Source organism: Poecilia reticulata, linkage group LG19 (assembly GCF_000633615.1).
Source record: "Poecilia reticulata strain Guanapo linkage group LG19, Guppy_female_1.0+MT, whole genome shotgun sequence".
Classification (NCBI taxonomy): Eukaryota; Metazoa; Chordata; class Actinopteri; order Cyprinodontiformes; family Poeciliidae; genus Poecilia; species Poecilia reticulata.
This window is the reverse complement of record NC_024349.1, coordinates 15,719,995-15,743,734: the sequence shown is the minus strand read 5'-3', so window position 1 is coordinate 15,743,734 and position 23,740 is coordinate 15,719,995. Positions and strand designations below refer to the sequence as shown.

At 40.5% G+C, this 23,740-nt stretch overlaps 1 protein-coding gene across 1 annotated transcript in view; it reads right to left on the bottom strand.

The window, feature by feature from the left end:
• Positions 1 to 9,347: 9,347 nt before the first annotated feature.
• Positions 9,348 to 23,740, bottom strand: part of LOC103481651 (heparan sulfate glucosamine 3-O-sulfotransferase 3A1-like) — a 33,510-nt gene continuing 19,117 nt past the window's right edge. Inside the window, exon 2 of the mRNA XM_008437275.1 lies at positions 9,348 to 10,681. Within this exon, the coding sequence (XP_008435497.1) occupies positions 10,060 to 10,681 (622 nt within the window). The 3' untranslated portion in view covers positions 9,348 to 10,059. The remainder of the gene's footprint in view (positions 10,682 to 23,740) is intronic.

Genomic DNA, 23,740 nt, shown 5'->3' with positions numbered 1-23,740 from the left:
GCCTGAAACGGGACACCGGAGCCCCTCTGCTGCCATCCACCTGGATCGCTTACCTGGCAAACACGTACTCTGTGCTGCATGCGCACACACATACGGACACAAATGCCAGAGGTATCACTCTGCTCTTCAAGTGACTGTACAGTCATGCAGAAATTGCTTTGTGTTATGAAAAATCTATAAGAGTTTTTTTTTGTTTTGTGTTTTTTAGTTATATCATTGCAGTTATTGATGGAGACTGTTAAAAGTCTCAAATTCCTTTAAGACGACATTAGAAAATGAAAGACGATACACACCGTGGGAACAATTCTGATAACTTACCCACTGCATTTACTTCTGGGAGATGTAACATTCGGATTGGTTGGAGAAACAGTGCGATCCATACTTAAGGGCCTTTATCGTAGTTACTGTAGTATCATAATTTCACACTGATAAAAACGGGTAAGTGGTCACCTTTCATCTGAGTACATTTCTTCAAATATTCCCAATGGTCATCAGTGATTCGAAAAAATGAGGGGAAAACCCACATATTACAAAAGTTTTATCCAAAACTAATGAAGGCTGACAGCAAATTCTCACCCCTCTCCCCATCAAACGTCATTGAGCATCATGGTGTTTGGACTTGTTTTCTGTTTTTGTCAATGTGGATGAAATTATAATTGAGTTTTAATTCCAGTAGTAATTACACACTTTCTGATGTCTTCCATCAGAAAACCAACAGGGATTTGATGTTTTAGCACAATATTGAATCAAAGCATGTGTCCCAATCCGCAAAAATGGCTTTATTAGATAAAAAAAAAAAAATGCAGGTTTTTGCAATAGCTGAGTCAGGTGAGAACCTCCAGACAATCTTTGGATTCGAGATATTTGGACAAATCTTGCAAAGTAGAACAAGTAAACATAACCAAGTCACCATGTTGGACGGAAACTTCATCTTAAAATTCAATCAAAATCGGCAAAGTAGAAGTGTAAGAGTGCACATGCTTATCCAACCAGATAATTCCTATTTTATGTGATGGCCTCCCTCACAGATTTGTTTCTTTTCAACAAGACACATGTCCCACTAAAATGTGCATTTTTTTTTTTTACGTCATTTAACACGACGATGTTCGAGATGTTTGCTGTTCATTTAACTGCTTTTTAGTGGCGGGGTGGCTCTGTGCTCAGCATTACATCATGCATTACAACGGTCGGCGTGAGGCAAAATAGTTGACAGAGTGTGTAAATGAACATCCATTCAGCTTCTGTGATTATTATGACATCGGCAGAAGCAGATCCATCAAATTGCTGCACCTAAGCCACCTAGGCAACAAAGGTCTTTGGAAAAGACAAACTGCTGCTGCAGCTGCTGTCATATTTGTGAGTGTAAGCAGCTGTGTTTGGACTAGACCGCTATACCTTGCACAAAGACCATCTTAGCGTGCTCATTCATCAGAACGAGCCCTTACCTTAAATAAAGGGCTTACATGAGGGAGTGGAGAAACCTTCTGAGTTGAGTGACAGAGCGGGAATAAATGTTAGAAAAACACACGTAGTGTTATGTGTTACATTACGCTTTGTCTAACGAACAGTTCTTAACCCATTTAGGCATCTAAAGAGACAAATTTGCCGCATTGCTGCAGCTCAAGTTTCCCATCGCCTGGTCTGTGTCTTTGCATCAACCCGAACCGTGCCATGTTCAAAATATACAGTCTGAGAGGTAATACTTAATCTGTCTGTAACACCTCATAAGGTTCTAAACCAGGCTAGTTCGTCATGTTGGCCCCCTCAAGTCTCACTTTGTCTCCAGAGCAATAGCCTTGGGTGATAAATAATTACTTAGCAGAACCTTGACTTCTCTCCTGTAGTGTTTGCATGCTGTCCCCTCTCTCCGCACCGTAGCACTTTGGCGGTTTTAATAATTAACCAGGTCCTTTTGACTCTGCCTATTTAAATTTTTTATTTATTTTTTTTTAGTTGGCGCCATGTCAACAATTGCTCAGAAAAAGAGAAATTCAAAGCTGCATCTACTCCTTTTGCTTGACACTGTGTTTGTCTGATAATTAATTATGTGAAGAGTTCAGCATCTGAGACTTTTTTTTTTTTTTTTTCCAAAATCAAAAGAAAACGGATACGTTTAAAAAGTTGTTAGCAGCTACGTGCTGCGGCAGCGAAACTGCAGCTCGCGTGTGTTTTTGTGCGCGACGACCTCCGAGTGTGGAGGGCCATCGACTGTAATGAGTGGGAGGTAAACAGGGTCGAGTTCTCATTTATTCATAAGGCAAACAGAAACTGTGCACTGAATGGGAATAAGTGTGTGATGATTTATTTAAAGCTATTTGTTTCGGGCCACACAGGCTAATTTTCCCCATCAACAAGCGGTGCTCCTTATCCAATGGTTTCCATCATTCCGTCCCAMATCATTGTTTCTTTTTTAATTGTCTTAACATAACAAGCAGAACAATTTGTCAAACAACTATGTGCAGTTAATGTTATATTGTTGCAAAACAACTCATGAGGCCAGTTAATACAGCAGAAAGAGAAATGTGAAAGGGAACAATAACACAAAGTAGGAGGATATTATTATTGTTTGGCTCTGGATTCGGTGGAAACATTGGATCGAACTCGGTCTCCTGAAAACAGTCTCCAAGCTGAAATTTAAAAGTAATGAGGTATATTTGGATGCTGAGCCTTTAGGCCAACGGATTTAGCCTTTACACAAAGTAGTTTGCGAAGTGGCAGAAAATAACGTAGGGTGATGACAGCATTATGATGTGAGGAGTCTTTTGTTGAGCAGGGACACGGGATGTGGATCTGAGTTGTTGGGAAGATGGATGAAGTAAAATGCAAGACGGYCCCGGGAGGAAAACTGTTAGATGTTGCAAAATACTTGAGACGGAGAATGAGGTTCACCCTGGAGCAGGACAACAGCCCAAAACGTAGAGTCAAAGCTGCAGTCAAATGGCTTGAATCAAAGCACATTCATGTGTTGGAATGCTCCAGTCAAATCCATGCTCAGACCTAAATCTAACAGATGTCATCCATCCAATCGGACTCTTTTGAGCTGGTAGATACAAACCTCAAAAGACTTGCAGCTGCCACTGAACCAGAAGTTTGTTCTACAAAGTTCTGGCTGATGRAGACGGCATACTACAATGTCATGCCACACTATTCAGATTTGTATTTGTTGAAGTTCAAAAATAAATAAGTAAAAAGTCTATAATTTTCTGTCCAATCTACAATTATGCACCACTTTGTCTGCCACATAAAATCTCACTAGAAGGTAGTTTGGGCAGCATATTTTCTACCAAATGATGTGATATTTGAGTTCATCCCATCTCTAATCAGGCGTAAAGATGAATCGTTTTGCTTTTAAGAGCTGTCGCTCTGTTTTCAAGCTACACACAAACTTCCATGTCAAAATGCACTTCTGTAAAACTGTCTTGCTAGCAGACAATCCTAATTGCAAACCCACTGTGTGTTGCCTGCTGTATTCTGGGCCTGAAAGTGACAGTTCAAAGAACAGCCCTGTGGTTTCCCWCTACCATGCTAACCAAATGCCTTTTCATTATAAACGAACAATCAGCCATTTTCATGAGATGGTTTTAAAAGTTAAAACCAACAATTTTGCTGTGACATTTCATTGGGTTTGTGTTTGGCAAGCCACAACCCTTATTCTGTCATGGAGAGAAAATGCGTCGCGTGGTTCGTGAGGAAGTACACAAACARAAGGTCTCAGAGGATGAAAAGTGCTTCCCATTTCGAAATCTATTCAGTTTGTTGGATAAAACGTGCACGGCTCAGAAGAAATACTACTTTGGCGTTCTTCTTCTGCTACAGATGCCCAAGATCATATTTTACTGAAGGAAAACTCTTGAATGTATGAAATAAATAACACTATTGCTTTTCAAAGTGGATAAATAACTTTTAAACACACTTTTCTGACACAAGAGGAGGCTTTGGAGTTGCCCCCTCAAAACCTGAAATGCAGCCCCATTAGGGATAATAACATAGTGTCTGTAATGACACCGTCTTGAAGCCTGGCTGTAAACAGAGAGATCGTTTTGGTAGGAATTTATTGAGTGGACGTATGGCTGCATTTTGGCAACACGTTGAAACAAAGTAGTGATCACTTTTGCCACGATGCTCACCGATGAGGGGAGCGTGAGTGAGATCAGATAGTCATCAGCTGCTAGTTGTCCATTTCAGGTTTATCGTATAATTTTCAGTCTGTGTGTTGTCTGTCATTACAAAATGTTTGCTGACAGCTTTCTCTAACATTCCAACAGTTTGTTTTCCCGTGATAATAGGATTCAGCTTTGATGGGTTTTTTTTTTGTTTGTTTTTATCAGTGTCTGAGCTAAATGAAGGAGCGAGTGTTTGACTGCAGTTGCTCTTATTGCTTGTCGCTATCTTCAACTGTCATTATCAAATGTTTTGTGGTAAATTACATGTAAAGTAATGATGGACTGATTGGGTTCAGCTGGTGTGACAGTTTCTTTAGATTGCCATTTTGACAGATGTTAAAGCCTTATGATTAAAATACAACACTGATTATTTTCAAAATAGTAAGACTTATATAAAATAAATAGTAAGTCAATATAATCATAAAAAGAAGGCTACCCTAGTTATTATGCAGGAATGTGCTAACGAATGTACATTGCGATGGTAATGCTGGTCAGAACTAGACCTTAAATTGCAAAGTCTACCTGAACACTGGCAGATTTTTAGAGCTTCATATTTGTATAATTTGTATAACAAGACACTGTGGGACATTCCAGACTGAGCTCAGCACAATGCTCTTAAAATTTTCTATATGGTGCTAGTATGCTAGGTCTCCAAGCTGCTGTCAACCGAACCCAACTTCCATATTAGATAAATGTTGAGTTTGTGAACTGAAATTCAAGTTACAGACTTTGATATTAGTCATTTATTGAGTTTAGCATCATAACATCAACTTTCAGCCGCCAATTAAAAAGGCAACACAAACATGATATGATAGATAAAACCCGTGATGGATAAAGCTGAACTTGAACCCAAAGGGACGACTCAGTCTGCTCTCATGCACCCCCTCCCTCCCATCACCTCAGGCTGTTTTGATTAGGACTCTGAGTGGAGTGTGGCTGGTGGAGCTGTTTGCTCAGGCTAGGCCAAGGATTAAGGGTTTCTCTCACAGGAAGCAGAGAAAACAGAGGTTTGATCCCCCACATGTCCCTCCGCGGGGCAGAAGTGGGTGGCGATCAGACTCCGAACCAAGCGGTCACTGTGTGTGTTCCTTACGATACAATGACAAGCCACATCTGCAGCACATGCTACTGGGCCAGGGTTGGGATAAATGCACAAAGTATTCTGGCTGTGCGCACTATTTTTCACTTCTGCTCTTTTCTTCAAAGCGACCTCTCTCTAATCCTTTTACTTCATAATTTTGCATGGGCTGTGATGCCATGGGGACATGGACTAACACACACACACACACACATGCACACGCACACTTGTTTGCACAGAGTGTAATGTTACTCACAGTGCAGTCATACAGTCCATTAACAGGTGCATCTCAGTTAATGAGAATATCATCAAAAATTTATTTATATCCATTATCAAGTTCAAACAGGGAAACTCATATTATATATATATTCATAAAGTAATTGATAGAGCAGTGAATCTATGTAAAGTGGGTGCTATACCCAAGGATATTAATGGAAAGTTGAGTGGAAGGAAAAAAGTGTGACAGAAAAAAAGGTGCACTAGTAACATGAAAATCCTATTTAAGAATTGGGATCTATGGACTGTGGATGGAGTCAGGATTTTACTTATAGATGCATAAGGATCTATACTCATGCATGACACAGCTGTCTCATTTGTGTTAAGCCACTCCTGAACCAGAGACAACCCAGCATTTCACATTAGTTGTCCAAAATCCTCTTTTTAAAATGAAAGTAAAATTTATATTTCATTTGAAAATCAAGGTCCAAGACTCTAGAGGAAGAAATGAGGGCCACTGAATCAAACTTGCTCGAGGTCGCAGTCGAAGCTTCCATAGTAAGTGATGATTTGAGTAGCCTTGTCATCAGCCAGTGTTGGTCCACTGATTTATTTATTTATTTTTTTACTAAGTTCAATGTCAGGACGTATTAGAAAGTTTCATAATTCATTTTACTGACGAGCATTATGGAAAGGCTGTGTACCTGGTAGCTCACCTGAACTATATGGAATATCTATGAAGCATTGCAATCTAAAGAAAAAAATGAGAGACGTCATAGCCGACAATGGAGAGATAAAGTAAAAGTCACAATTCAAGAAACCATAACACCATGATGCCTCAGGGGCTTAATTTGGCAAACTAATTGTGCACAGGTGACTCTACACAGGTGCTCCGATGTGTATTCAGAAAACTGTGGAATGAGGGAAAGGGTAAACAAAGGATATGGGAGGGATTAAAGAACATTGGATCAAAGAGCTTTGCAAAGCTCAAAGAAATGCCTGTCTATCTGCAGCAGGCAGGCTCTCTCTCTCTCTCTCTCTCTCTCTCTCTCTCTCTCTGAAGGAGTTAGAAAGAAATCCATGAACATGCGGTCTGTGTTTTTCAAGCTCGAAGCAGCTCTCCCCAGGACCGTGCCATCGATACTGAGCTGAATTCGCTCTGACAGGGGTGGCCCGCACATCCTCTCCCAGCAGATGTTGCCATTCCATTTTCTCTTTTACACCGAGCCACCCTTTTAGAGGTTTAAACGCGAGGAGGAAACCTGTCGGTGTTTATTACCGTGAAAGAACCGTCAGACAGGATCTCCCGTCCTGAGCCACTCGGGGAGGAACAACAAGCAAATTGAACGAGTCAACAAATGGAGACCGACCTCAGCTTCCCTTTGCTCCCTCAGCTCTAGCGCGTGTCCCAAGACTTTTTCAGCACATTGTCAGTCAGCGCAAGCCTTTTTATTATTTCAAAAGAGCAAACTGCTCGTTTGTCAGGCGGCATACCAACACGGTGTATAATTTACATGTTTGTCAGCACTGCAACAGTTTTAACTGTCTAACTGAAAGCTTGTTGAGTCACTATGAGTCACTATTTAAGGCCCTCTTTTCTTGCAAGTTAGCCAGTAAGAATTTTACGAGGTGCACTAACCTTTACTACTTAGAAGACTGAGTTAGTGGAAGTATACTAATTAAGGTTATTTTGTGGAAGATGGCTGGATCAGATTATATTTGTTGCCTGCTGAGCACTTAGCAATCAACTGCCAAATTAGCAACTAGTATTGCACGTTTAGTCTAGAGGCGGGACGTTAAATGAGCTGTTTATGCCCCAAAACCCTCCAATATGGGTGAAATTAAATTCAACAGTGAAGAGTGGGCCAAAATACATCCAGATGCAAAAAACTCATTACCCGGTATTGACAAAGCTTGATGGGCAGTTGTTCACATTATCGGTAGCAGAATTAGTTGCTTCTTCAGGTTTGTTTGAAGAGATTTTTTTTTTTCCCCATTAATAAATCATATCATTGTCAGAAAACGTCATTTTGCATAAAGTTATTTCTTTCTGATATTAAAAGTGTTTGAAATATGTAAGGGGGAAAATACATAGTGGAGAAAATATAATCGACATATTAACTGTAAAAACCAACCCATCCTAAATAGATCAATCAAAAATATCATTGCTACTGAAAAGTGTCCTTCTGAGTTTCGCAAGGTGCAAAAAAAAAAAGGAAAAAAAAGCTTACAACACACCCCAAATTTTAATAAAACAAATTCTTCCTTCTCTCCTTTGACACTCTGCCTTGGAGGCTGGACAAAGATAAGCAGAGACAATATGTCAAGGTGTATGAGAGGAGATATGAGTGGAGCAGCCAAGCACTGTTATGATTCTGCTGGCAGCTGGGCTGGTGAGATGCGTGAGCGGCGCTGCAGCAGCTTTAATGTTTGGTCTTTAATGTTGCCGATTTGGTGTCCTATTAAATCCCACGCTTTCCGAGGTGGACAGAAAACAGAGTAGACACAGACCGATGCTTTCATTATCACATATTTTATTCAAGGAGTGCCTATGAACGTGACAACCCAAACAGCTGAGTGCATAATTTTTTTTTTAACCTTTACCTGACTGTTTTCCGACACACACCCCAAAAACACGCCGATCGTGTGCGGTCTCACACTGCGAGTAGCTAGAAATTAGGAACACAACCGAGCCACTGCCCTCATGCTCAGCGGTTTTCAAACAGACCTCCACAGGAGCCTGGTTTCAAAGTAAAGGACAACTGGTGGTGGCGTCGAGTGTGTTCGCTTCACTGGGAGGCATGTTGAGGAAATCCGAGTCACAGTTTTGAAAGGTCCTGTTTGGAGGTGCTTTTCCCTCCATTGGAGTTGATGTTGCTTAAATAACACTGAGTGCTCTCTCTCTCTCTCTTGCTCTCTCTGCCCATAGCTTCATTAACTGAAGACGAGGAAACGACCCTTGAAATAACAAACTCACAGCTCTGGAACCAAGCGCAAAGCGAAGTGTTCACACAACACATTCATCTCTGTATATCAAAAAAAAAACATACAGACGTGAATAACCCGAAAAAGTGAAGTGTTGGGGGAAAAAAAAAAAAAAACACAACAGCAAAAAAACTAAAGTAAAACTCTAAAGCAAAATGGAAAGGCTTAGTAATCTCAGAAAACAGTCGCTGAGTTATTCAAAATACATACATAATGCATATACACTTTTTGAATAAATACATTTCAAAAATACAAATACATTTCTTTTATCTTTCCTTACTCCTTATGCTACAAACAAACTTTTAACGCATGTTTAAAACTCATTTCTCCCCTGATTTTATTACTTCTGTGTAGAAAAACTGCATATTATCATAATAATACTCATCATCTCTGTCTCACTTCCACTGGGATTCAAACTGAGGAAACGTATGCCGATAACATGCAGCGATGTGACTTAAATCTTTAAACGAGTTCTTGAAATATGAGCACAGGTCAGAGGAATTTCCGCAGAAAGAGTTTTGCATATAGTTTTCCTAATCTGTAGCTTCTGCATATCGCTTAAAGCTGATTAACGAGTGGAAGAACTCCTGATGGTAGGAGAATAACACTCAGAGAGACCGTTTATATCTGTGTTCACATTCGGATGCTTCCACCAACTAACCTTTTGCTTTAGAAAGCCAAAAATGCTGATTTAATAGCTTCGAACGCTTCCGATTGGTTCATTCACAACAGAGTTAATTGGAGGCACACTAGGGGATGTATTTGAAGGCAACACCTCACGCTGCTTTGTCGTGTACCAGCGCAGGAAAAAAATCAACTAAAAATAAAAATCTATGAAGATATCAATAAGAGACTTGTGGATCTCCACAAGTTTGGTTCGTCCTTGCATACAACCTTCAAATGAGTGGAAATGCCTCAATCATTTATTTGAGTTTGGTAATGTCCAGGCAACACTTAGCTCAGGAAGAAGTCTGATTTGTCTCCCAGAGACGAATGTGGTGAGAAATGTGTGAATTAATCATAAAAGGACAGTGTCCTACTGTCAAGCAGACAGAAAAGCAATACAAAAAAAACCTCAGACTATAGTTTGCAAATTCATTCAGAGAAATAGTTTTTGCAACATGTCATGTTGTGAGAAGAAACTAAAACATTGGTCAAAATGATAGTAATCTATTGTTAGGACCTTGTAGCGAATACCAAAAAATATTTAATCCAAATCTTACGCTTTAATGGGTAATTCCACAAAATATGAAGAAATACATGTACATTTCTCAACTTGACGAAAAGACAAAAAATCTCAATAATGTAACTTTAACAAATTAAAACAATTGTGCTAATGTCAATTGACTGACAGGAGCCAAAGTTTAGTCTAATGTAATGTCTGCTTTTACCAAGTGTGTAAATATCTTAATTTCAGAAGACTTTTTTTCTTTTTTTTAGAAAAGTCCAACAGCTTCAATTTTCAATTAATGACTGGGGGAAACAAGACAAAATTTGGGGTTAGGGTTAGAGTGCTCCAACTTAAAGCCCAAAGTGTCAAATTCTCATACCATCAAGTGTTTGCCTAAGAACCCATTGTATTTCTCACTCATTATTTAGCAAAAAAAAAAGACACATTCAGTGATCCCAGCCAAAGAAACGTCCTGTCATCTGGTAGAACTTCATGTTGAAGGGCCTGTAGAAGTCCCGTAGCCTCTGCACCACCTCGGGATCAATGTTCGGATGGGTTCTCCCTTTGGTTTTTCCCAGGCAGTGGGGCTTACTGCTGCCCTCTGCCTTTTTGAGGCACGGGAATCCCTTGGTCTGGTTGAAGTAAAAGTGTTTGTCTGTGATGATCCTCTTGAGGCCCAGGAAGTCCTGCACGCGGCCCAGCTCTCCGGCCGGGTCGCTGATCAGACGCTCGCCGCTCACAAAGAGGATCTGGTCCATGGGGAAGTACTGCAGCCAGTTGTCCAGGTGCTTGGCGTAGATGCCGATCTGGATGGCGCTCCACGAGGTGTCAATGAGCCCCGTAGTCCTGTTTTTGAAGGTGAGACTCTCAAAAGAGGGAATATCGGGCTTCTTAGACAGAGTCTGCGTGTAGTCGGAGATGGCTCTGGTGACGGGGTCCCTCACTACCACGATCAGTTTGGTGTCCCTGGACATGGCCGATATCCTCGCTGGGGCCTCTCTTGTCACAAAGTAGCTGGGCGTTTTCTCCATGGTGATTTGGCCCTCCAGGGTTTTGGGCATCAGATCCCTGAGAGACGATAAAGAGAAAGTAGGATATTTATTTGATCTGCACTTTTGACTAAAGCACAACGCAGAGACGTCAGTTACGCCGATGACACCTGAAAAAGAAGGTACTGCAAAATTTATTGGACATGACTGCCGTTTTGACTTATTTTTGAGTTCCCAGAGAGAGTGACCACTTTCTTCCCTTCTGTCGTTAGCACAGACTCGCACAGCTTTGCCCCTCCCACACCAACTGCTGTGCACTGCTGGTCAGGTAGCTGAAAAAAAAAAAAATCCTACCACACTTTCCTGCACTTACCGGAAAATGTTTACCTTTTGCTACTTTCCCTGTGCTCAGCGGCTGTAAGGACAGTGACCTTAAGCAAAGTGAGTAAAAGCAGCCCATGAATGATTAACGTGCCCTCCCTCTACCATTTAGAGTCTCTGCAGAATACAGCTTTAAAATTCACCAAAGTACAGAATGCAAGCGTCAATTATTCATTTGCTTGCCTGGTGTGGCTCGAAGTGAGGACGGGCAGCGGCTAAGTGGCTGGGGCTGTTATTGGGGTAAATGAAAAAGTTTGCACACCTGTAAAAATAAGTAAATAAAGATAAACAAAAAAAACTACAGAGATCACATAGAAGAGGAGGACATCTGCAGATTATTCAACACTTCAGAATGTTGTTTACAGAATCATCCAAGCACATATGATCAAAGGACAAACAGCTCGTGCCTGCCAGTCAAGATGACAGGCACAGAACCTTCTTTGTTGTCCTGAGGCTGTTGTACAATCATGCTCCGTTTAACATACATGGAAGAAAATGAGGCAGAGGCCACAGAGATGTTTGCTGTCGCTGCGCTTCGCACAAAAAAACAAAACAAAACAGAGACGTTAACTGTCGTGATGAGTGTGATGCCTGGAGCTGCTTAAGGCTTCGCTCAAACACCGTTTGTAATTACTCCCACCCCCAGGCTGACGTGTACACCTTCATCTGACACACTCTGTGGCAGGACAATGATGTACAAAAAAATTAAATAAAATTCTAATCTGGCTGAGATTATTCTGGCAGTTTTTGCTCAGTCTGAAACAAAACAAAAACAACTGTTGTACTTTAAATTGTTTCAAGGTTGCTTGTGCCTTTACTGTACTTTTTAAATTTTGACCGCTCCTCATTATTGGTTCGTAATTTTGCCACATACCATGTGGACATGGGCTCTTTCCAATTTGGGTTGATTATATTTTTTAGTAGGTGGTACAAGAGATCTATAATGTTTGCAAAGATGTTTATAGTCAGGTTGAAACACATCTTTTGAGGATATAGTTAAGATATTAGGTGAGACACTTATGTCCTACCTCCCCACAATGCTGCCAACATGCAGGAAAAAAACAACTATGGTATAATGGAAAATCCTACTAAAGGCATGGAGTTTTGGTGAACCATTAAAGCAATATCAAGTGTCCTGCATATTTTGGGCATGAACATTAAAATCTTATAAGTTACCATGGAGTAAATCTATTTACTACACTACTTAGGCACAAGTACTTTTTGAGGGTAACATTTCTAAAAGCCAGACGTCAATGTATCACAGCACATCCGGTCTTTGTGGCTCAGCGTGCTGAGTGGCTTCTCCTCTTCAAGAAGCCGTTCACGAGGTCAGCAGAAGAGGAACAGGAGGGAAGTGGTCGATAAGAGCAACAGCACCAAGGGTGCACCGATGTCTCGACATCAGCCTGCAACTCTGACCGTCACCCGACCTCCAGAGTCCTCTCAGTATCTGGGATGTCTTCCACAGCTGTGTAGCGAGCAACTTGGACAAGGCTCCTTTCCTCTCACATTAGCTCTGCCTCATCGCACCAGAAGTACACAGTGAGGCTGTACGATGGTGCTTTGAAACAAAAACCAATGTCATCTGGGACTACAAAGGCTACTAAGCTCCTAAGCCAATGATAAAGAGCAGTGAGACTAATTATTGATAAACTGGGACTTGCAGACGCCAGCATGTCTGAATTCCTTCCTGCCTGTTTTGTAATCATGCTGATTCGGGAGCGACTTGAGTTCCAAAATGGACCGTAAAACGTATAACTGCAATGAAGAAGAACATTATTGTGCTTTGAAAAAGACATGAGTCCTGTCCAAAAGGAAGCATCCATATTTGATGGCGTGCATCTTGCTTGCTCTGTGGTCGACGCTCTCTCATCAGTGATGTGGTGGAGTTGGAGAAACTCAGGAGGGATCCTCAGAGTCGGGAATAATGTGGCGTGTTGTGATCAGGACAACACGAAGACGGTGCTGTTCAAAGTATTCACACCGGTAAACCTTTTCACATTTTGCCACAACCACAAACTTGGCCAAAAATGGGAAATCAGAAGGAAGTCATTCTGTAAAGAATTTCATTCAATTCAGAGAAGTCCCATTTGCGGTTAGCCAAAAGTGAGTAAAGGAGACACACCAAACATGTGGAAAAGTGATCCCTGGTCAGAGGAAGCAAATTTATTGGTTGACTTTGATTGTAAATATCTGTTTTGTTGTTTTCTTTTAAACACAAAACGCTGTACTTAGGGGAAAACGCTGCACATCATCCTGACCACACAACATCCCCACAGTGATATGGCGGTTGCAGCATCGTGATGTGAAGGTAATTTTTCTTCGGGGAAGTTAAGTGATCCTGGAAGGAAATCTGTTGGAGGCTACAAACAACTTTCAACAGGATCACAATCCTAAACATGCAGCCAGAACTACAGTGGGACGGAATTGTCCAGTCAAAGTACAGAGAAAAATCCAACTGAGAATCACTTGAAAATTGCAGACTGAGGAATGTGCAGAGACGGCACAGACGTCGCCCAAGAAGATGTAATTGCAGCCAAAGGCGGTTCTACAGACTACGGACTCAAATGATGCTCACCTTTTGGCACCTTTTTAGTTACACATACATTTTTTTTATGTATATTTCTAGAAGAATACACTTTGTGTATAGAAAGTTTGTTCCTTCCATTTACAAAAAAAAAAAAATCCCACATTTTGGATAAACCATTCCAAAATGTGGAATGGTTCAAGGACGGTTCATATTTTTGGTTTGAAGTATTTCGCAGCATGGCCTCTAAAACAATCCTTACATTTAAAATAGAATTTAAAAAAATGGGTGTGTCACTGTATGCCTGATGCATGTACAACTCTTCAGTTTCACACTTCAAAAGAGAAGCAATGAACACTGTTTTTGTTTTACTGAAAGCAAATTAAGCCTAAGTCTTTCTTTCCACTGTGCAGCAGCGAGCAGCACTTTCCAAAGAAAACCTCAGCGGCTTTAGTACTGTAGGTGATGTAACAGATGACAAAATGTCCAAGCGCCCGAGATTTACTGCAGCTCCCAAGTCTGCTTTTTGATGTCTTTACAGCGCTGCTAAAATACAACTCCCAAAGCCCGCTGACGCAGGAAACACAGGCAGCGGGATCCGTTCAAGACACAAGACGCAAGCTCCGAAATGAAACGCAGCAGTCTTCACTTTAAATCAGTTTCACTGCTCTGGCATGTGTGTAGGAGCTGCAGTGAAAAAAAAAAAAAAAAAAAAGGCAAATATTAAGAGTGACAGATGTTTAGAGCACAAACAGAGCAAACAGTTTGTGTACATGACAGAACATTACAAACTGTAATTTTACTTGTATGGAACCAACMGTTTGAAAACGAATGCCAAGAGCAGCTCTACTCCCAATTACAAAAACAACAAGCAATACATCACTCAATGCACCCCTTTGTAAGCTTGTCTATAAACTAACCACCTTGAAATAAAGGCTCTGATGCATCATTGCTTTTCCCAATGACCGAGTTTTACTTGCAAACTAATTCCCTCTGCAGCCATGTTCAGCCTGTGACTCATGTCTCACCACAAATGAACAAAAGAGTGCATTAATGGCAATTTTTTTTTTTAACTGTAAATCATGTGTACGCATTAAACATTTAATGAATTAGCACTAAGTAAAACAGAATCAGCTCCAACTGGGATCCTTTCTTGTCGGCTATGACCTCTTAGTAAGCAGTTTGGATCTCAGCCAATGTCTGTCAAGTGAAAGGAGTTGAAACAACACGGAGGCAAGTGGGCATGAGGGCTGACCACTTCTCCCCCACCAACCTTTGGTTCATTTTTCTTCCTCCAGCAGGGAGCCCTGGCAGGCATGAAAACACTCCCACGGCGTGGCCCTGCCACTGCCACCAGATAATAATCTCGTAATTGGCTCAATATTTTTGCTATTTTGAGGCGACGGGAGGCCCCCAGTACCGCTCTCGGCGGCTCGGACTCACCAGATATTTTCCAGGTCAGCGGATGCAAGCGGAGGTCAATGGGTAGAGGAGGAGGAGGAAGTAGGGGATGATTTAGAGTAATGACCAATGTGCGGTGGTGGGGGAAACCCGCTCTTTTCAGCTTGGAGCCCTACAGCTTTCTCAGCCTTGCGTGAAAACACAGTACTTCACCTGCCGTGTGAGCTGTAAGCACCGACTGCGCTGCCATACGTAAAACAGCTCAAATGAAAACATATGAAGTGCTGGGTGTAAAAAAAAAAAAAAATTGTTTTCCCCTTTACGGATTTCTTTTTTTRTCTTTTGTCACACTTAAATGTTTCAAATCTGCTATGTGCAGATGAGCAGAGCGTAAACTAATAGCAGTGTCCAAATGGTTTTACTTGAAAGAAAAGSCAGCCAAAACCAACCAGACCCTATATGAAAAAGTAATTGGCCCCWAAACCTAAAAACTGGTTGTGTTACTGGCAATGAGTCTTTTACATCACTGCGGAGGAATTTTGGCCGACTTGCCTTTGCCGATTTGTTTTATTTCAGCCACTATGGAGGGTTTTCAAGCATTTAAACGTCCTGTTTAAGGGAACGCGGGCGGCATCTGAATCAGATTTCAGCCCTAACTTTTTCCAAGATGAGCCTAAAACCCGTTTTTCAAACAAATCGGAGGTTGCCAACTGATGGCTATTGAATAATTTCTTGGGTTCAGAGCAGAATTTATGAATGAAACAATAACAGCAAGTCATCCAGGTATCAAAGCATCAGACCATCCCCATGGATGGTCTGAATTAGCTTTAGATGTTGTTCTGGGTATTTTTGTGGATGAGTCGATAATGAACTCTTTTAGAGATTTTGGTTGGCTGGTGGACACTCCTCGAAAGTTCACTAATATTCCATATTTCTCMATTCGTGGGTAATGCTCCATCTTTTAGGTAAAAAGAAATGTGTGTTGTGATAGCGGCTGAGTGAATGCAGCTCCAGGGTAAAAGGTTTCTTTACTTGTCTGGTATGACGGGTAAAGACAAGTTCAGCCTAAAAAGAGGAAAGAAAGATACCATCTATAAACCCTAAAAAAAACTTCCTTCATAACATCCATTTGTTCTCACAAGTACCAAGGCACAGATACCAGCAAAGACTAAATTGAATGAGACTCGACTGACTGCAACTCAGAGATTATTGAGAGATGCAACAAGACATTGGCTTATGACCCGAACCAACTGACTTTATATCTGCCACGACTTCATTAACAGCATTGCAACAGTTGCTGAGCTTGCAGAAAACAATGTTTAGTGAGGAAGTCACTAAACAGTTTGACTAATATCTTCAATAAGGCAAAAGATATTCTTCTCACATTTTGACCATTTGCTCAACTTTGTAAGTTCTTCATGTGTTTATCACTGCCATTTAGTCTGGCCAACAGTTGTAAATAAAGACTGATACTCTATTCTGATAAGGTTAGCTGTAATGCAATGAGCCATGGTATTTAAAAACAGCAACACTATTTGCTTTGACTATAATGAGAACTCCGATGGAAAGCTTATATTTGACATTCTTAACATCGCAAACTATAGCTCCATTGAAAAATACAGTCCAGCACAAGATTTCTGAAAAAATATTAATAAGGCTCCAACAGAAATAAAACRATGTTTGTGGGAAATGTAGGGAGCTGGGAAGTAACTCTGACTCTGTAGATAAGAGAGCTTAAGTAGGAGGATATGGTGAACTCTTGTCCTTCAAGAAATAGCAACCGAAGCCAACATAGAGGACACTTTCCGATAACAGCGTAAATAAAACTGRCTGCTTTTCAACAACAGGAAATGTGCTGTCAAAATGATGAGTCGTTATCTTTGAAATTTGACAAAGTGGATATGAATGGGTTTCATGGAGGCGTTCTAACTGGGTCCAAAGAAGGAAATTAGGCTGAAAATGAAAAAAACAAAAAAAACAATAACAAGCTGAGATGACTGATTTGAAAAAGCTTGTAAGCATAAATCATTTCTCCCTGGTATTAAAAAAATGAATGAAGATGAGAAGCTGAAATATATCCCCCTCCACCGGGCCGAGATTTAGAGAAGAAAAAAAAAAGAGACAAATGTAAAAGTATAGCTTTGTTGTATTTTTGCATTTATCTTCACATTCAGGTCTAAAAAATGAACATGGTTGCAATTAGATTTTAGTTAGTGTGGCTCCACTTGCAAAGTTTCTATTTTGTTCTCATACACACTTAAAATTAAAAATAAAGGACATGAAGACAAAAGTGATCCAATGTGCGCYATTACTTGCTCTTGGAAATTTATTGATGACATAGTATTTTATAATCCACTGTGATAAAACATTCTCTTAAAGTCTGTAAAATGCATCTTCAAGCTGGAAATGTGCCTTTCCACTGAGCTGAGGCTTTTCTCTTCTTTTCTTTCTTTCGTACCATAGAAAAACCACTATGTGATTTCGTAAAACATTTATAGTTGGCTTTGCAGCTTGTTCTTATAAATTTGTCAGCAGTATTTTAACAGAATGAGTCTTCTTTTTCTTCTCCCTCAGTATATTGCGTAATGGGTAAAAGAAAGCTTTATCTTTATGGCCACACGTTGAATTATTCACCCGCCTCTTTGGAAGACTGATTGAGGGATGCAGAGTGGTTGGAAGGATGCGATCGAGTCGCTTTGAACCTTTTCCAACTTTCAGATCCAGGCTATGTGTCAGAGGTCAGGAAGGTGACGTCCAGAATGGAGTTGGAAAGATTAGTAGGAGTAAAGTGACAGAAACAGCAGAAGACATGATTTAGATGGTTTGGAGCAAATTCAATAAGATATCCAACTGAACCCGCATGCTAACAGGAGATTTAAAATGTTTAGAAAGTTTCAACAAAAACCTAACAAAGTGGAAAAATTCCTGTGTACAATTTGAAAACCAATACTACTGTGCTCTCATAGATACAGTTTTGTGTAGTTATGGACACAGGCAAGCATACAGAACTGATCATTGGTATTATATTAACTTGAGCTTCTGAGATGTGTGTCCGTCACATCAACTGATTGTACRTCTGCTGAGCTAATTCAAGGGGAAAAAAACTATAAGACACGAACATCTTTTACACCATTACACAACTTAAAGTCCAAACTTTATGTCTTTGGGGAACACCAGGCTCATGATGATAAATTATTTTAATTTTTTGAGATGATAAAAAACTGTTTATGTATTTGTTCATAATTTTCATTGTTGCATAAAAAAAGTGTGGAATTTGAAAGCCTGAGAACACCGTGCCAAAAGCAGAGCTGAAGCTTTGGTTGCAAGCAAAATTACAAACCTAAATTTGTCACATCAGTTCTGTCCGGAGGAATGGGTCAAGTTTCTAGCAATGTTATTATATTTAAAGAAACTAATCATTTCTCTCATTTTTTTTTTCAAAGTTAAACTGGCCTCTTGAGATGCATTTGAGTTGGAGATATTGTGCGGAGTCAGGAAAAGTAAATAAAAAGAACTTAAGATTACTGATTGAAGTGTCTGAAAACCCAGAAATGTGGATTAATTTAGCATTAAACCAAATTGCGACAAAAGTTCAGCAGTACATATAAACCTGAAGGAGCTGTGTGTTACATGGACTGCCATCACATGGGCGGTGTGAGGCTTTTCTCAGAAAGCACTGCTATTACTTTTTCATATTTCTCTGACCCAGTTCAGAGCTACAAGCAGCTCGAGACAGAGCTTGTGGAAATGACACTTCAGTGGGATTGGCTTTGGATAAAAGCTCTCTGCTATTTTTTCATTCTGCCAAGTCAGTTTTTCGGGACTCAACAGCTTATAAGAGATAAGACACCTAAAGTTGGCTTTAATGCCAAAGCTAATTTTCAAGGTATTGTGGTTTGAAATGTTCCCTCGTATGCTAAATGTGGTTTCATTAGGAAACATTAGGCCAGTGTGCAGCCCTTCTTATCTTTTTCTACGGTTTTTAGTGTTGAAACAATCTGGAAAATGAACTCAAATAGGACTCATTTCATAGGGTATTTAAATTCCCCCTTTAAAGCCTGATCTGAATGGAAAAATTCAAAGCCCTGTGTCAAATTTGTGAGAGCAAAATTAAATATGAATTTGTTCAGCGCAAAATGGAGGGCTTTAAAGGGGTCGGTCTACTCTGATAATTAACCATAACAAAAGACTGGGTCTTTTGTCTTTTGGACTACTGGCACGCTGAATTATAAGCTGCTGAAACTTTCAATATGAGCATTTGAGACTTTTTTTTACATGCGACACATGGGCTGTCGCTTGGAAGATATCTGCTGTGTGCYACATCTCCGCTGGCCCACATCCCACCTGAGTGGCTCCACTGCCGCTGCTACAGCTGCTGTTTGTGTTGAAAGACAAAGGAACGGCAATCCGAAAAGGATCTCAGTAGCTTGTGATTTCAATAATAAAAAGGCAAACTCTAATAACTTAAGTAGAGGGTTTGATCCTTCGTGAAACAGCTGCTGAAATGATGAGCTGGCAGATAGACAATCCCGCTGATGTTCTCTCTTTTTACCAGCACAGACACAGAGACGCAAGCTTCCCTGAACATTCTGCCTGCTCTGTTTGGTGACACTTTAAGTCACAAACTGTTACACACATCTCTTATACATTTCTCTTATAGATGACTTCTCTATAACTCAGAAACAGCTTGAAGAGAAATGTGCTGTTCACAGCTATGCTTGGTATTAATCATTCCAAATGCAACTTATTAAACAACTTGAACAAGCAAAATATTAAGGTTTTATTACTTTTTTAATCAGACAAGAATAATGAAGAGTCTCAAGAACATTTCCAATATAAACAGGTACTGACTCGGAACCAGAATAAACTTTTGAAGGCAAATACAGAAACATTTTCTTACTAGTGAAGCTAAATTCGATCTTCACAAATAAAAAGAAAGTATTCTGAGCTGATGTAAATTTGTAGCGCTGTGCTATTTCATGAATTTGTGTCCTTGTCCACATTTCACTATGATTGAGTATGGCACACGAGGGTTTCTGTAATCAAAAAACTCTGTTTTGTGAAAAACAAAGGCCTCTCAGTCTAATAATTACATAACATTTTAACTATTCTACTTATAAAATATGCACAAAGCTAATTGTGCATATTAGCTTTGTTAACAATTAGCACAAATCGCAGGTTTCATGTCTGATTTTAGATCTTCACCTTCTATGACTGGCTGGTACTAATTTTAGCTCCTACATTTTGGTTTATTAATGTAAGGGAGGGAAAAAAGTTTTTTTTTTTTATACAATAAATGGTAAATGGCCTGTACTTCTAGAGCACTTTATCAATTCAATCAAAACTGAGCACCTGGAGAGAACCCACACATGCACACATTAGTTATGAGGTCCCAAGTTATGAGGTTTCTAATGTCTCAAGGAAGACCTTTAGGCCCAATACTGTCTTCCTTGAGTTTCCTTGTGTTAGTAATTTTAAGAGGTGTAATTTCTTGCCGTCTCTAATACAACGTAAACTGAAATGATGTTCATTAGCCCAGCCAAACTAAAACAACTTCTTATTGTGTTAATTTTCTGTTCCCTGCAGCGATAGGCTAAATGTTGACCAATAGCTTTCATTTGACCATGGCATGATTTGAAACTGCAAAATATCAGTATAGCAAAAAACGTCCTGGATTGCCGTCAATAYTTATCTATTTTCTACGTAGCATCAAACCCCTCTACATTAGATGTCTGGGGATTGTTGTTTTATGCAGCTGGTAAAAATATTAGGAGGCATTAAGAAACTAAACCTTTCTTTCTTTGCCAAAGGAGCAGATGTGGCATGGTGCTATTTGAAARCTTCCCACAGCTCAGTACAAGTGGATGATACTGGAGTCTGTTCTATTTTATGATAATGGATCGTAAGGATGAAGAAAAACAAAGGAAAAGAGGAGGATCTGGGTGTGGTGGAGAGTGTTCGTTTCCGTGTGTGCGTGTATGTGTGTGTGTTTGGTGCTACATCAGACGATTTGTCTCCTTATTTTACCACACAATGCACATTTCAACGTGAAGAAAAGCTTGTGGAGACGATGTCATTTTCAATCTTGCCAACCCCTCAACTTCAATGCGCCTGCTTTTATCTCCAGGTATTTTCATCCCCCATCCACCGCACAGATAAGAATATCAATGCATTGATAATACTACAGTAGTGGCGCATCTACACTCAAAATCAATGTCCGGTACGACACCTAATTAAAGCAAAAAACCTGACAGGTTGATTCTCGATGGTGTAGTTCTGAGAGCTGCAAACCGCCTGGGATTTTTCTAAAATAGATCTASTTCTAAGAGGGCTTCATTGTTGTGCACAAACGTTGGCATATAGAAGCCAAAATTAGTCAGGTAATTTCTTAGCCAAAGAGCACTGGAGTTAGACGGGCTGCCAGATTAGTTCGCTGTGAACCCAGAACGTCATTCCTTCCAGACGCCGTTGTCTGCCTCGCAGCAGAGAGCTGGTGTAGGTTTCAGTTGCCATCGTCCTGAATTTCATTAGTTATTGCTTCTCCTTCAGCACAGCGTTTCTTGATCTATAGACAGAAGAACGAGGAAGGTAGTAGAACATAACTCCTACTTGAAATCTGATAGTTGCAGCATAATGAAACCCAAATATTTGACAGTAAAATTTAAACACTTTTGGGAGCACATGAAGTCCAGAGTGTAAGCTTTCCAAAAAAAAAAAAAAATTAGGAAGACAGCAAAACTGCCTTGAAGTACAGGCTAAACCTGAAGATCAAGTTTCTGTTTAGACTGAGGTTGAAGGGAGGGTGGTGGGGGGCGGGTGGGAGATATTTGATGGAGTTAGGGGTTAGGTGTACACCAATATCACGGAGTGTAAAAGTGATTACTGTCTCTTCTTCTTTCTGCCTCCTCCCTCTTTCCTCCTGTCTGCATCCTTCAACTCCCAGGCTCAGAATACAAAGCGCCTGGCACATCAGAGCGATTTTCTCATCTCGGAGCCAAGCCATGGCCAAAGCACACCGGGGGAAGCTTGAACCCCTTTCTGCCATCCCTGCACCGCAGACGAAGCAGAGCGGGGCCGAGATTAGCATGTTATAAATGCCTCCCCCCCTGACTTATCTCTTCTTCTGATGTCAACATGCTTGAACAATCTCAGCAAGCTTTCCCTAAGATTCTCCTCCCAAAGACACAGGCAGAAACAGATCAAGATTTACACACCCTGGTAGCTTTTAATATTTGATAGAAATTTTGTGCTTCTCTTCAAACTTCCTTGGAGAATAAATAATCAGCGCAGTGATAATAAGTTACCCAAATGATTTATGCTCACTGGGGGGTGAGAAGAAAYGCGGTTCAGGGAGGCATGCAGGGAGGAGCCGGGGTTAAAGACACGGTCGAATGCGTTATTTCCATTTTGCGTCCCCTGCATTATCCATTAAATAAATAGCCTGGGGAAAATGGAACTTCACGCAGCTCGTTTCTGTTGAGGCAGCACCGTTATGCATAACGAACAGGTGATGCAGAGGTGTCGAGACCGCTTTGCTATCAGCAACAGTTGCCTCGAGCTCGCTGTGGCTGCATGCGGTGACAGCGGGCCAGGGAGGGATGGAGAGCAGGTTGTTTGCTGGAAGAAAAAAGTGAAAAATGACCCAATGTGKAATGTCACAGGAGCTAAACTGACACAGAACAGCCAAAGTGCAGCCAGCGGGCGCCCGGGGCAGGACTGTGACCCAGAATCCAACAAACCTCCAGTGAGAATGCGGAAGGCCCCCATCACGGCTCTGCTAAACCGGCCACGCAACGGGAAAACACCTCCTCTGTCTCCCCAGACTCCAGAGAGGTAACTCTATCTGGGAAGCTGAGTTGGAGGAAGTTAATATAAAGTGCAATGGAGAAGTGCGGCGTCTGAGGAGCCGCTGACAACGTGCTAATGTTTTAACCTGTCAGCTCTCTGTAAGGAAAGACGAATGGATCTAGAAATAAAATGTAATTACAAGGCATAACCTCCTTTCTAAAGTTTGGACAATGGATATACTGTAGGGATGTTTTCCTCTTCCTGCTTAAAACTGAACACGATTTTCAGTGCTAAAAAGACATTATATAAGATCTTCCAAGTTTAAAGGATTCAAGTCATTTTTTTCCCACTTCCTTTGAAATTTCATACATTTATTATAACGTTGATGCCATTCTTTGTCTCTGTTTGGTACCTGAAAATCTGATTTCCCATCTTTCCTAAGAACCCCAATGGGAATATATGTGTAGACCTCTCATCTTTGACAGTTACAGTGCAAATCAGTTAAACCAGTAATAAATGCAAATGTCATAATTACACAAGAAATCTCAAAAATTTTAAGTCTATGTCTCTCCTTTCCTACACCAGACTCAATAAAGCTGTCAAGTTATCAAAGCAATGATTAAAAACCTATTGACAATTGGTTTGTTTTACTCAAGTAAATAATTTTGAATTATCTGTAAACCAATGAACATTGTAACATCCCCTTTGAAACTGATACAATGTAGCTTCCTTCACTACCATGTCACTGATTTCAACAACYAACTCTCCACTGGTAAGAAATGTAAAGTAAGTAGAAAGACAAACCAGTAAAGCTCTAAATATATTTATGAGCCAAGGGTTTAAAAGTGCAAATGGACATTTTATATGCAGTGTCAAATGATACATTTGCCAAAGGCTTTTCACACATGAACAGCTACAGATTAACAGTTACCACTGGTAGGAATGTTGCCTTCCGTTTCTTTTTTTTACTCATAAGCTTGTGATGTATTTAGGCAGCATTACCGAGGTAAGACCCGTGCTGCTGGTTTCCTGTAATAGTCA